This window comes from Delphinus delphis, chromosome 11 (genome assembly GCF_949987515.2).
Source record: "Delphinus delphis chromosome 11, mDelDel1.2, whole genome shotgun sequence".
NCBI lineage: Eukaryota > Metazoa > Chordata > Mammalia > Artiodactyla > Delphinidae > Delphinus > Delphinus delphis.
This window is the reverse complement of record NC_082693.1, coordinates 1,165,253-1,177,703: the sequence shown is the minus strand read 5'-3', so window position 1 is coordinate 1,177,703 and position 12,451 is coordinate 1,165,253. Positions and strand designations below refer to the sequence as shown.

Sequence of the window (12,451 nt, the reverse complement as noted above, 5' to 3'; positions counted from 1 at the left end):
TCTGCCTCTTTCCACACACGGGAGAAAGTAAGAAGCCCAGAGCGATGAGACAGCTTCCCCAAGGCTGCACGGCGACCCGGTGGCTGAGTCACCCCAGAGCCTCCATGGAACCCACCCCCAGGGGCACGGTTGCCGCCCCCGCCCCGTGGAAGCCCCTCCCCCGACACATCTGTAAACACCAGCCCAGGGCACATTTTTTCTGTTCCTTTTCAATGAAAAGCAGGGTTAAGGTCTTGGTAGGTGCTCAGTAAGTACTGAATCTCTGAATTAAGTCAAACAAACTGGTCCTTTCTGACTAACGAGACGGGGAGCTGGGGCACCAGGCGGCAGGGAACATGGAGAGCCCTGGATGTGGACCAGAGACCCTGGGCTTGAACCTCAGTCAACCCTCCATCCTGGTCCTGGTCACCATCGCTTTCCTTACCACGAGGGGGCAAGATGCACATCCTATATATTTCACAGGCCCCGGAGGACGACCAGCTGAGGAGTTGGACGCTGGAGTCCGCAGCCAACACCTACAAGCACCTACACGTGCCCAGCTCTGTCCCAAGCACCTTCTACCCCGGGACACTCGCACAACTCTGCAGGAGGCCCTGGTGCTGCTGCCCCTCTCACGGACGAGGGGACAGGCAGAGAGGTCACACGACCGCCCAGTCACGGGTCACGACGCAAACCCAGGCCGTTGGGCTCAGGGCCCCGCTCCCCTGCCCGTCACAGACGCAGCCCCACAGGCTGACCTGCTGGCCGCGTCCTCCTCCGTCCCCGTGTCCAGCACACTGCTCAGGTTGTGCTCGGCCTGCGTCTCCTCGGGCACCTCCTCCAGCCCCTCCGCCTGCCGCACCGACAGGCGGTAGTTCTCCAGCTCAATCCTCTCCGGGGTGCCCCGCAGCCTCTTAGCGATGCTGGGCTCCTCCAGGCCGTTCACGCTCGGGCCTGCACGACAAGCAAGAAGCAAAGTTCTGGGATCAGCGACAGGGACGAGGGAAGGAACTTCTCCCTGGAAGGAGGGGCAGCTGTCCCACGAGGCCAGGGAGCCGGACACGGCAGCAGTCAACAAGGTCGGGCCCCGGAGAGCCCAGAGGTCTCTGGTGTGAGGGGGCAGAAGACAAAAGACCCCACATCTGCCCTACAGGGACGCGACAGCCTGGGGAGCAGTGCACACTGGCCAGGGGGCAGGGGCAGGACTGGCCCTCAAGGGAAAGCAGCCTGTTGAGAAGGGAGTCCTCTCTGCTGCCCCACCCCCTCGGTCCAAGACCTGCTGTCCCCCGACAAAGTCCAGGACCCGCTGCCCCCCATAAAATGGTCCAGAACCCAATGTCCCCACCCGCTTGGTTCAGGACCTGCTGCTGCAATCCCATGGTCCGGACCTGCTGCCCCACCCCATGGTCCAGGACCCAGTCGAGGTTCGGGCACTGCATCTGGCTGGTCTACTGAGGTGTCCAGGTAAGCTATTCTGCAGAGCTTCTCACACTGTGGGTTTGTCTGTCTCACGTTTAGATTCACGGCAAGACTTTTTGTTCCACGGGAACACCTTGTGGACGACTCCGGGCTCCTCCCACTGCACCCACGCAGGACAGTCAGGCCCCCTCGGTCCTGGTGACACCAGCTGGACAGCTTGGTTGAGCTGGCGCCCACCCACGTCTCTGTGGTAAAGAGACCTTTTCCCCTTTGTAATTAATAAGTAATCTGTGGGGTGATGCGGAGAGACCCTGGACTACCTGTTCCCAGAATACCCACGTCAGGGGGCTGAAGATCCACTGATGACCCTGCCTGGTCAATCATTGCTCTGGGAGGCCCACGATGGCGGTTTCTAGACTCTATCGTTCCTTTGCGAAGAAATCTGAGGACTGGGCTTCCCTGGTGGTGCAGTGGTTAAGAATCCGCCTGCCAATGCAGGGGACACGGGTTCGAGCCCTAGTCCGGGAGGATCCCATGTGCCATGGAGCAACTAAGCCCGTGAGCCACAACTACTGAGCCTGCGCTCTAGAGCCCGTGAACCACAACTACTGAACCCTCATGCCACAACTACTGAAGCCTGTGCACCTAGAACCCGTGCTCCGCAACAAGAGAAGCCACCGCAATGAGAAGCCCGCACACTGCAACAGAGTAGCCCCCACTCGCTGCAACTAGAAAAAGCCAGCGTGCAGCAACAAAGACCCAACGCAGCCAAAAATAAATAACAGAAAGAAAAGAAAGAAGGAAAGAAAGAAAAGAAAAGAAAAGAAATCTGAGGCCTGCGATGGGCTCGTGGACTCTGAGGTCTCAGGTGTCTGATGTCGCCGTCACACATCCCTCACCTCCCCCATCTCCATCGTTACCCTTCCTAATACACCTTGTGACCCCACGTTTGGGCAGAAGAGGCCCACCGACCACTCTCCTGTGTCCACTGTGACAGGACGTCACGTGTGGTGCAGAGTCAGACAGACCCGCTGAGACAACGGACTCCGCCAGTGACCAGCTGAAGGACCTTAGGAAAATCACACAACCACTGAGAGCTCGCTTCCTGATCCGTGAACAAGGACAATCCCACGTCGCGGGATTGTGTGAGTACGAAGTGAATTACACACGCATGTACGCGCATTTGTGCAGGTGCCACCTCTGTGCTCCGTACACTCTTGCCTCCCTCTTCTAGGAGTTAGGTGATACAGCTGAGGTCCAGGAACATTTTCACCACCAATCTGTACAAGTCCATTGCATCCACCTGCCCTGGATTGCAAACGACAGTTACTGGACACAGAAGGAGGGAAGAGGCTCTGAACAGAGCAAGCAGCACCGGGAAGGGGCCCAGGTGGAGGGACGCAGGCACCGGGGCGGGGCGGGGCACAGGGCCTTGCGTCCCGCCAGGGCAGGCACCTGGCTTCGGCGACACTCTCGGCTTTAGGGACCGACACTAGGTTTAGCAGGTGAGGTCACGCCAGCCAGTGTCAGGTGGTCTTCAGGCGAAGCCCAGAAGCCCCCTGATGAAGGGCTGACGGACGGGGTGGGAACACTGATTTAGTAACTTTTGTGACGTGAGAGTTTGTGCAGAAAATGTCTGGAAGGCTGGGCCTTCTGTCATGCGCATGTTCCGAACCTCCTTGTAAAATCATTAGAAATAACCCTGTGAATGCGGGCAGTCACGGAATAAAGTCTCAGCGCATCTGCTGCAGTGACCAGGATCTCCCGCCAAACAGCACCCTTCAAATCACTAGAGATTCTTTCTGAAAAGCAAGACCTGGGGCGTGTTCACTTACAAATGCAGGTAAACGTATAACCATGGGGTCTGGGCACGAATCCTGTGCCGTGTGCACACATCTGCCCGTCCCGGTCTTGGTGCCCCGGGAACCTCATTTTGGACACCCCCGGACTATCCTTCAACACTGAGCTCAGGGCCCCCGAAGTGTGAGCTCTGATGCTGGATGAGGGCGTGTGGAAAATTAGGAAACACGTGGTCTCCAGATGACAGCATGAAAGAGGCAGGGAGCACAGCAGATGGACACGGTCTGGACAGTCTCCACACCTGCCCCCAGGCCCTCCAAGGGCACAGGCTCAAATCGCGGGGCCAGCCTTTCCAAACACCAGCCTTCCTGGCCTCCCTTCTCCTCATCAAAACCCAGCTCGATAAAGACAAGGCCAAGGGTCCCCGACTACAGTACCACTTGATTCTGTCCTTCCCATCGTGTATTTTTGACAACTGCCCTTAAACGGAAAGGGAAATAAATGGGTGGCAACTACCTGAGCACAAAGTTTTGGGGAATTCCATGAATCTGGAATAAAGACCAGTATTTCTTTTAGATGGTAGAAGAAAAACAGAGTAAGAGCTGTCACTTAAGGGAAAACAACTCACATCATCAGTTCAGACTGAGCAATTTCAAGGTAGAGAAGGAAAACACTCATGGGAAGACCCTTGGGGGAAACGCACAGTGTCTGCCACGAATTCCACGAGAACCTGGGGAAACAACACAGGCTAAAATGCTCTCTACTCCGAGCGCCGCAGGCCGGGCATGGCAAAGAAAGTCCTCATAGGGATGGTTCCAGGCGTGTAGAGGCGTCAGGGCTCGAGCACACACGCGGGACCACGGGAGCATGGAAAAGGGGCGCGTGGCCCACCCAGGGATCCAAGGAGGGCGGTCTGGAGGAACACGAAGGTAGGCGCCAGCTTTAAGGTAGGTAACAGTTTGCAAATGAGATCACCGAGGTTCAGAGACAGTAAGCTGCCCAAGGTCACACAGCTGGTGAGCGGTGCGGCCACGACCCGACCCAGGAGCACAGCGTCTGCTCAGAGGCCTGGTGTGCTGCCGCCAAGGCGCATTTCCTTGGAGTCCTGCTCTGCCTTTCCCCGCAGGGGCGTCTTCACCACGATCTCCTCCCCATCATGACCTTCATGACGAAGGACAGAGACTCCATGGAAATGTCCTGGAGCAGAGCGTCTGGCGTCTGGAATGACATCCTGCCCTCCTCCCAGCGTCAATTCTCTGGAGTTTCCATAGGCTGCATAGAGCAGGGGATCACCCAACCCCAAGCCCAGAGGCTGGGGCTCTGGGGAGGGGAGATGTTAATTTAATACTGGGCTTGGCCACAAGCAACAAAAACGAAGCCAGAAACACTCAGATCATTCACACATCGGTCCCCACAGAGAGGAGGCTGTGGGCCGTGAAGCCCAAGACATTCCCACTGGAGACACTGTAAAAGGCGGGAGGGCTGGAGTCACTCACTGGTCAGGCCCCAGGCCCCTCTGGTCTCCACCCACTTTCAGCGACCAGGGAAAGCAGGATGTTCCCTCAGGGCCGGGTCCCCATGAAGGCCGTTTTCCCAAAGGGAAGGTGGCACTCAGAGGATGCTCGCCAAGTACCCCAGATTCACCAACTGCCAAAGCGTGCTTAGCATTCCTGGGCCATAACCTTGAAATGTCATGGGAAATTCAGACAAACAAAAACCAACAGAATCAGCATCCTTGACTCTCTGTCCTGAGCAAAGGGCCATTGGCCAGACTAACCGGATGGTGATGGTAAATTAAGACACTGAAGGAAGTAATGGTGGAGGTAGCCTTGGCAGTGGTTCTGACACCGTGACAGAGGACCCCCACCTGCCGCCCCCGGGTCCCCGCTGTCTCGTCAGCTTCGGAGGAGCCCAGGAGAGCAGAGGCTGCAGAAGGGCAGTTTGGAAAGTCAGAGTGAACCAGCAGGGTCAGGCCAAGACCCCCGGCCTCTCCACGTCACATGCTTTTCATGTGGCGACACACAGGGGCTTCCCAGCTGAAAGTGGGATGAGGGATTTGGGATCATTCCTAGGCTGACTGTTCCCTAAGTCCAGGCAAGCAGATCTCAGGTCACTGGAGGCCAATTCCAGCTCCATAGACCGAAGGGAAACAGCTCCAGGATCTGGGTGGCACCCTAAATAAGAGAAAGGCTCTGAGCCTGAGTGACGGGCCCTGCTCTGGGCCAGTCACTGCCTGTGTGAGCTCCATACATCATCCTCAAGCAAATATTTTCCTCACAGGAGAACCTGCTCTCAGCTGACGGACGAGCGCTGCCAAAGCCCTTGGCAACACGCGTGAAATCACCCTGGGGGAGAGGTCGCCCTCCTCATGAGGAGCCCCTGTCCTCACGGGGCTGCGAGGGGGTCCCTGCTGCAGTTCTGCGGCAACGCGTGGCCACCCCGGGACAGGACCGCTGTCCGGACCAGAGACAGCTGCCTCTGTGGGGCGTTGCCTTCAAGAGGGACCCCGTGGCGTGAGTGGCCCAGCGGCCCCGCGGGGAAGAAGCAGCCCACTCCCCCCACCTCATGCCACTCAAGCTGCCGGCTGAGCTGCCGCTCAGCTGTCCGAGAAGCAGGCGGCCGCTCTGCCCGGGACCCTGTCCCCGCTCGCGTCCGGCAGGACAGTGGGGTCTGGTGTCTGCAGGAGGAGGAGGCCCATCTTGGGGGAAAGGCTCACTGGGGCTGCTTCCACGGCCTTCTCAGAAGGGCCCTGGGACAGCTGGTTTGGGCCTCAGCAGACTCTGCTGGGCCGGCCGCACGCCTGAGGCCTCGCACGGCGATTTCTCCCTCTGGAGGACACCGCACACTTCGCCGGCGCTTTGGTTCTGGAGGCCAAAGGAAGGAGTTTCCAAGCACTGCCTCGGTGAGGTGACTCCGGCCCCTGCACGTGGACCCTCCGACAGACTCTTCTGTGGTTTCCTGCTGTCGGGGGGTGGGGTTCACTGCACGTCCCGAGGTCACAGGACAGGAGGGTGTCAGATGCTCCTTTGCTCGGGAAGCAGGTGATGAAGGAACAGGGACGAACGGCTGAGTCAGGACTGTGACGTGAGCTGCACGCCCCGCCGCTGGGCACTGCCGGCACTATTGCCACCCAGGGTTCTGATGTCCACAGGCCCTAGAAGACCGGTCGCGGACGGCACCCGGGGCTGTGTGGCTGTGCAGCGAGGGACGGGATCGCTAACTGCCCCTCCACACCCAGCGTCTCCTCGTCATCCGGGGGACCGCGTGCTCACGTGCGGCACAGAGAAAAGCGGGTCACGCAGACGCAAGGGGGAGATACTGAATTACCAAGAGTCGGGCAGTGACCGAGAGGCCGAGGACGGGAAGCGCAACAGGGACAAGTCAGAACTGTCCCAGGTAACCCACCAGGTGGGAGGTGGGAGCCTGCAGCCCGCAGAGTCCCCTCAGGAAGCTGAGGGGCTCGTCCATCGCCACAGCCCTTGGCTCCCCATCTGCAGGATCCCAGGGGACTTTTGCTGTTACGTTAGTTTCCTAACATGACGTGACTTTTGCTGCTATTAGTACATCTCCCAAAGGTGTCTTTTTGGCAGGTGGAAATCCTGGCACACGTCACTCTAACTGGCCAAGGCAAAGAGGTCTCTTTTAAGGCACGTACCCGAGTCTCCATTAAAAAAAAACACCTTACCAGGGCTTCGTGTAGCTTCTTGATAACATATCTTTCATGTGTCGAAATATCTCAGAGATGAAACTCGACTTGACCCTTAACAGTCAGCTGGGTCACCCCGCAGAATGGCCACCTCTCTGCTGTCTAAAGCGCTGGGGTCTGCTGTGTTTTCTCTTAAATCCCACAGAGCTGAGCTCTAGCTGCAGTTCTACTGTTCCCACCTGGCCGCCCACATGCACACACCTGTGCACACACGGGAGCCATGGGTGCGGCCGGCAGATCAGGAGAGTCCCTACAGCTCAAGGTAACGGGCCTGTCCACCAGCCCACTCGTGGGGCTAGCCTCTGAAATCTTAATAAGAGGCGGGTAAAGATAAAGGTGGTCCACAGGTCAGCCCAGCCCGGGCCTCTGCCTGCTGCTGCTGGCCCCTCCGCACCCCCAGGGCTCTAGCGCACCTTCATCACACCATCCACCTCCTGAGTGCACCCCAAAATGGAGGGTCCGCTGCACAGGGCTCTCACGGCCTCCTGTGGTTCTGGTACCATCAGTGCAGCAGAGCAAGTGTTCGGTAAAGCGTCTTGAATAAACAGTCAAGATGGAAGGTCTCAGCCTGTATCTGAACTACAGCAACACCTCACTACACTTTTAAGGAATTGGCTGGACATAATTTACTCTCGGTTTCCTCATCTTGACACACAACACTGAGGGCCTCTGCGTGTCTCAAGGAGCTTGATACTGTTCCAGGCCCCAAGAAGATACTGTTCCAGTATCAAGGAGCTTGATACTGTTCCAGGCCCCAACAGCTTGATACTGTTCCAGGCCCCAGGAACACCACCTCTGTGAAGACAGTAGCCGTTCCCTTAGCGCCCGGGACAGAGAAATTCCTATGAAGATGCCAACGTCCTACAAGACTCCACGGAGGAAGGCTCTGAAAAGACACCATCTCAAACGACCTGATGTCCTAAACGCATGTCCTCGCTTCACCGTGGAGAGCAGCTGAGCTCCAGGGAGCATCTCGCGCACTGGAGGACCAGACCCGCACGAGCACGCGGAGGGGAGAGGTGGGAAGGGAGAGAAGGACCACGCGTCTGCCCACCAGGCACTGCCAGGTGATGAGCTTCCCCAGATGTGCATTTAGACTGCGCCCCTCCCCTCCGGGGCACTTCAGTCCAGAGTGCATCCCAAGCTGGCTGCAAGGGGCTCTCGGGGGGCCAGCTGCACAGCCCCAGAGCGGGCTTGGCCTCTGAGCCGTGGAAGGTGGGAAGCGAGGCCCTGCCCATAATCCAACGATCAACAGGGACAAACCCACCTCGCGACGAAAGGCCCTCTGCTCTGCGACAGGCTCCTTCCAAAGACAGCATCTCTGCAACGGCCTCCCCTCAGGCACCGCATATCTGTTGTGGGAAAGGAGCCAAGCTCCTCCAGCAATGCCCACAAGCACCACCTGAGGCGCACCTCGGCGGCCCCATCACACCTGCGCTCTCATCTGTCAGCCGGTCCCTGAGACTTCCGGGCACGGGGGCCTGCACGGCTGGTGCTGGGAGTTCAGAGCCCTCTCCAGCGGCCAGCCTGGCACCCACGAAGCACTGTCCCTGCGCCAACTCCAGGCCGGGAGGTGGCTCGGAGCCCCTGGGGGCTTGTGGGGAGCCACACCGTCCCCAGGCCCACGTGTAACCCTACCTCTGCCTAAGAGAAGCTATAATCCTGCACTGTCCTCTGACTCTCACGTGGGTGTTGAAATTCAGCTTAATGTCAACCTATCCAGGACTGCTTTTCTTCCGCTGCTACAGTGAAGAGCCCCCAGGGTGTCGTGGAGTTAGCAGGTGACCTCACAGCCCATCCACGCAGGCTGAGGAACAAGCAAGGCCAAATTTAGCCAAGCCCTGCAGAGATTCAACGCCCACTGTCTCAGGACCAGACACGGCCAGCCCTCCTCACTGTTCTGTTTCCCCAAATCTCTGCTGGCTGGGAACACATCCCAGCAGGCCGTCCGGTCCTAACCCCGCAGGATGCATCGCCCAGTCAGCAGAAATAACCCTAACTCACTCTCACTCTGATTATGCCAGCATTTTCTGGAATCTCCACCAATGTTCAGAGTTGATATTCCTGTAATTCTTTTAAATAAACAAGTTTCCACGTTTTAGCTTATTTGCTCTTGACAACAATCTCATGAAGTAGAGCAGCAGGGAGCTTTTTTTCCATTTTAGGATCTTAATAGATGGGGAAACGGAGGCTCAGAGAGATGAATGACCGAAGACAGCAAGGATAACAGGCTGCATCTTCTCTTCAAGATCTGTGCTTGCCCCCTTTAGACCCAGCTCTGCTCTCCGAGGCTGTGGTCACCTCAGAAGATGAGCACATTCTGGGGCGCAGGGCGATTCACTGTGGTTCAGGAAAACGGACTCCTGTTCTAAAACATTTCCTCGGTGTCTGACAGCACACACAGTACCGGCACGGCTGCCAACGTGTACACCGCGTCACGTGCTGGGAGGCGTGTGCCCACAACCTAACAGGGGCGGGCAGGCCACTGCTGTCCAGTGTGGTCTGTTTCACTTTCTTTGTCCTCACACACTCTCTTCCCTGGTCTCCTACAGGAACAATCAAATGGAGGCTAATTTTACATTTAGGGCCTGTCCTTACTTCTCTTGACTTTAGTCTAGAATGGTGGTGGTCAACCAGGTGATCTTTTCCTCTGGGGTCACCTGGCAATGTCACAACCTGGGAAGGGGGGTGTCCTGAGATCCAGTGGGAAGAGGCCAGGGATACTGCAAACAGCCAACAACGCACAACGAAGAACTATCCGTCCAAACGTCAACAGTGCTGAGCCCGAGAGCCCTGCCTGGAAATCACAGCAGACTATCTCCCACCTCTCACTGATCAGGCCAACCGGCACACCAGATGTTGGACCGTGGCCCAATGGACAAAGTCATTAGGACAGAGCAGTGATGCTGCCACCAGAGTGAGGCATCCTGAACCTTGGAGGGCAGCGCGTGGAGGGCCTGTCAGGAAGGGCCGTGTGGGGCACACAATCCCTGTGCCGGGCAGACATGCCCCGCCCTTCACTGTCCTTCGGTACAGAGGAGTCTCTCTCTCACGGAGATGCTGTCCGTCCCACCGTCCCCCGTCCACCCGCCCAGCCCTCCGGCGTGGGGCCTGGGGACAGAGGCCAGGTGCTAGAGGCTGACAGATACGTCAGAAGGCCTGCTCACTAAATCCAGGGAGAAAAGCAGACGTGGAAACACGACGGGGAAAAACACTGCTTCTTTCTCCGTGTCCCCAACTCTCTTCTTTTTCCATTTTCCAAAAACATCCTCTATGAGCTCGCAGGGCCCGTCATGACACACCTGCCCGAGGCTGGGCCTGGACATGCTCAGGCCTCCCGAGCTGCTTCTGTGCCCAACCCAAGTTGATCCAACACGGCAGAACCCAAAATGCTCACTGCAATGACATGCACGCTTAGCCCGGATTTAAGCGTCATTTTACGTGAGTGGAGTCTGGAGCGGCCCAAACTCCGACAGGTAAGAATGTCCGTGTTTAACTCCTGTCATGGGTGATTCTGCTGAAAGTGTCAGGACAGAAAGAGGCAGACCCTCATCTCTCCCTCTCCTCTGCCAACCCCACCCAGGGCCAGGCCAGGCAACGACTGTGAACGGCAGCTGTAAAGCATCAGTAGTAAGAGAAGGAAACCGTCGGCTCCACCACCCCCGGGGCCTCTTAGAGAAGTGTGATAAAACGCGAGCGTAGAGGAGAAATAAGCAACAGGCGTACAAGTCAGAAGTAGCTAGACTGTTGCCCGAGAGCAGCACTGAACACCATCCCGGAGCACAAGCCCGGCTCCTCCAGACTGACAGGGAGGTTCCGTGTGGAGGAACATCTTAATAGCATGACTTTAGGCTTGGTATCGTTTGAACTGATCAAAGAGTGCTGATACGGAGAAAATGAAAAGCAGTCGATTCAACATCATTATTCTCCTCCTCCGTCTCTTCTGATCTCCCCCTTCACATACCAGTGATGAAACCCTCTGCTCTGGAATCTACCCTCTTTGCAAAGGCACATTCCCAGCCCTGGGGTCGCCGCTAAAAATCTGGGGACACGTATTTCCTGGAAATAACCAAATGCACATTCACAGATGACACGGGCGTTCGTGCGTGTTTTTAGAAAGTCATCTTGGCGGAGCCAACACACAGCTCTCTTCCCGCTGCCCCGTGCGGACAAGCTGAGGCTGGAGGACACAGGAGTGGAGGGGGCGGCACTGTGCACGTCCTGTACCGACTCCACCCGGCTCTGCCTGGGTCAGTCACGGGGCCTCGATCCAGTCTGCAAAATGCTACGTTCCTCACAGCCTACGGTGTGATTAGATGAGGGATGCGTATACAGAAGGCGTCTGGACAGTGCCTGGCACACAGTAAATGCTGCACACTAGCTGTACCCCATTACGCGTCTTCCTGACTTGTTCTCTATGAGTTCGTGTGACATCAGCCCAAGGGCAGATTCACCAGTATAAACACTCGGGGGAGACTGACAGCAGTGAGCACACTTCAAGTTTCACTCTCTTTTTTTATCTGAGGGAGACTCCAACAGAAGCGGGTGCTCTCCCGGTTGTAAACACGATGGCCCCTTGGCGTGGTATTTGCAGTCGCCCGGAGCACGGCTGTTGGCTCTCAGCAGCCCCCGAGGGCAGCAAGACTCTGGCCCTTCCTGCACGCAGGCAGCTGGCCAAGCTCCGTCGCCCCAGGGCCCAGAGCCTCCACTGGGGCTGCCTTGCCAGCACCCGGATCCCTGTGTTCCTGGGCCTCCAGCAATGCTGATGCCCCACTGAAGGCAGGCAGGGAACTGGTTTAGAGTAATTCACAGGAGACAGAACCTAGGGCAGAGCCTTCTCTTCTAGAGGAAGAACGTACTGACCCAGATAAGTCTGCTGGTGGCAAATGGTGGGAGGGAAATTTTACAGCTGGTCTTCTCCAGCCTGGTCTTTCTAGATTCTGACTCAATTCTAGAAAACAGGGGAACAAGAATAAACAGGCTACTATAACCGTATTGTGACAAAATCAGCTGTTCTCCGTCGGCACCAGGTTGAGCTCAGGCGCCTTACAGACTCTCCGCCCTCAGGTCCCTAGTCACACTTTTCTTTGGGTCTGGTCTCTGAGCAGCCGCAAGGCACCAGGAGGATGACAGTCTCAGGAAGTCACCTCCACCGATGCCCAGCTTTATTGCCCTGGAAGAACACGAGAACTGAACGAAAACATGTTTATTTAGGCCTCTGCACTGAAACAGCCCTGATTTCATTGTGTGTTTGAGGCCCAGGTCCTTCCGGAGCCCCAACCCCCGTCTGGCAGCACAGGTCTGCAGGGGCCCCCAGTAAGGCCGAGCTTTCTTGGGGAGTCAGCTGTGATGGAGGCCCAGTCACACCGGGACCCGGGGCGCAGGAACCGCAGAGAAGCAAGCAGGTGCCTGGATTGCAGGGCCCGAGCTCTTCCGGTAACCGGGGCCCCTTAACACAAAATAACCACCAAAGACCTACAATTCCAGGCAAGGACACTATGAAACAACAGTGACACAGTGGCAATAACCCTGACATTTTACCAAAGT

At 57.1% G+C, this 12,451-nt stretch overlaps 1 protein-coding gene across 5 annotated transcripts in view; it reads right to left on the bottom strand.

The window, feature by feature from the left end:
• MICAL3 (microtubule associated monooxygenase, calponin and LIM domain containing 3) overlaps positions 1 to 12,451 on the bottom strand; it is a 175,926-nt gene that overhangs the window by 41,397 nt on the left and 122,078 nt on the right. For 4 of the 5 annotated variants that reach the window (XM_060024039.1, XM_060024034.1, XM_060024035.1 and 1 more), the window contains one exon: positions 738 to 933. The exons of the other annotated variant lie outside the window; for it this stretch is intronic. In XM_060024039.1, coding sequence (XP_059880022.1) covers positions 738 to 933 — 196 coding nt within the window. The remainder of the gene's footprint in view (positions 1 to 737; positions 934 to 12,451) is intronic. 5 annotated transcript variants of the gene reach the window in all.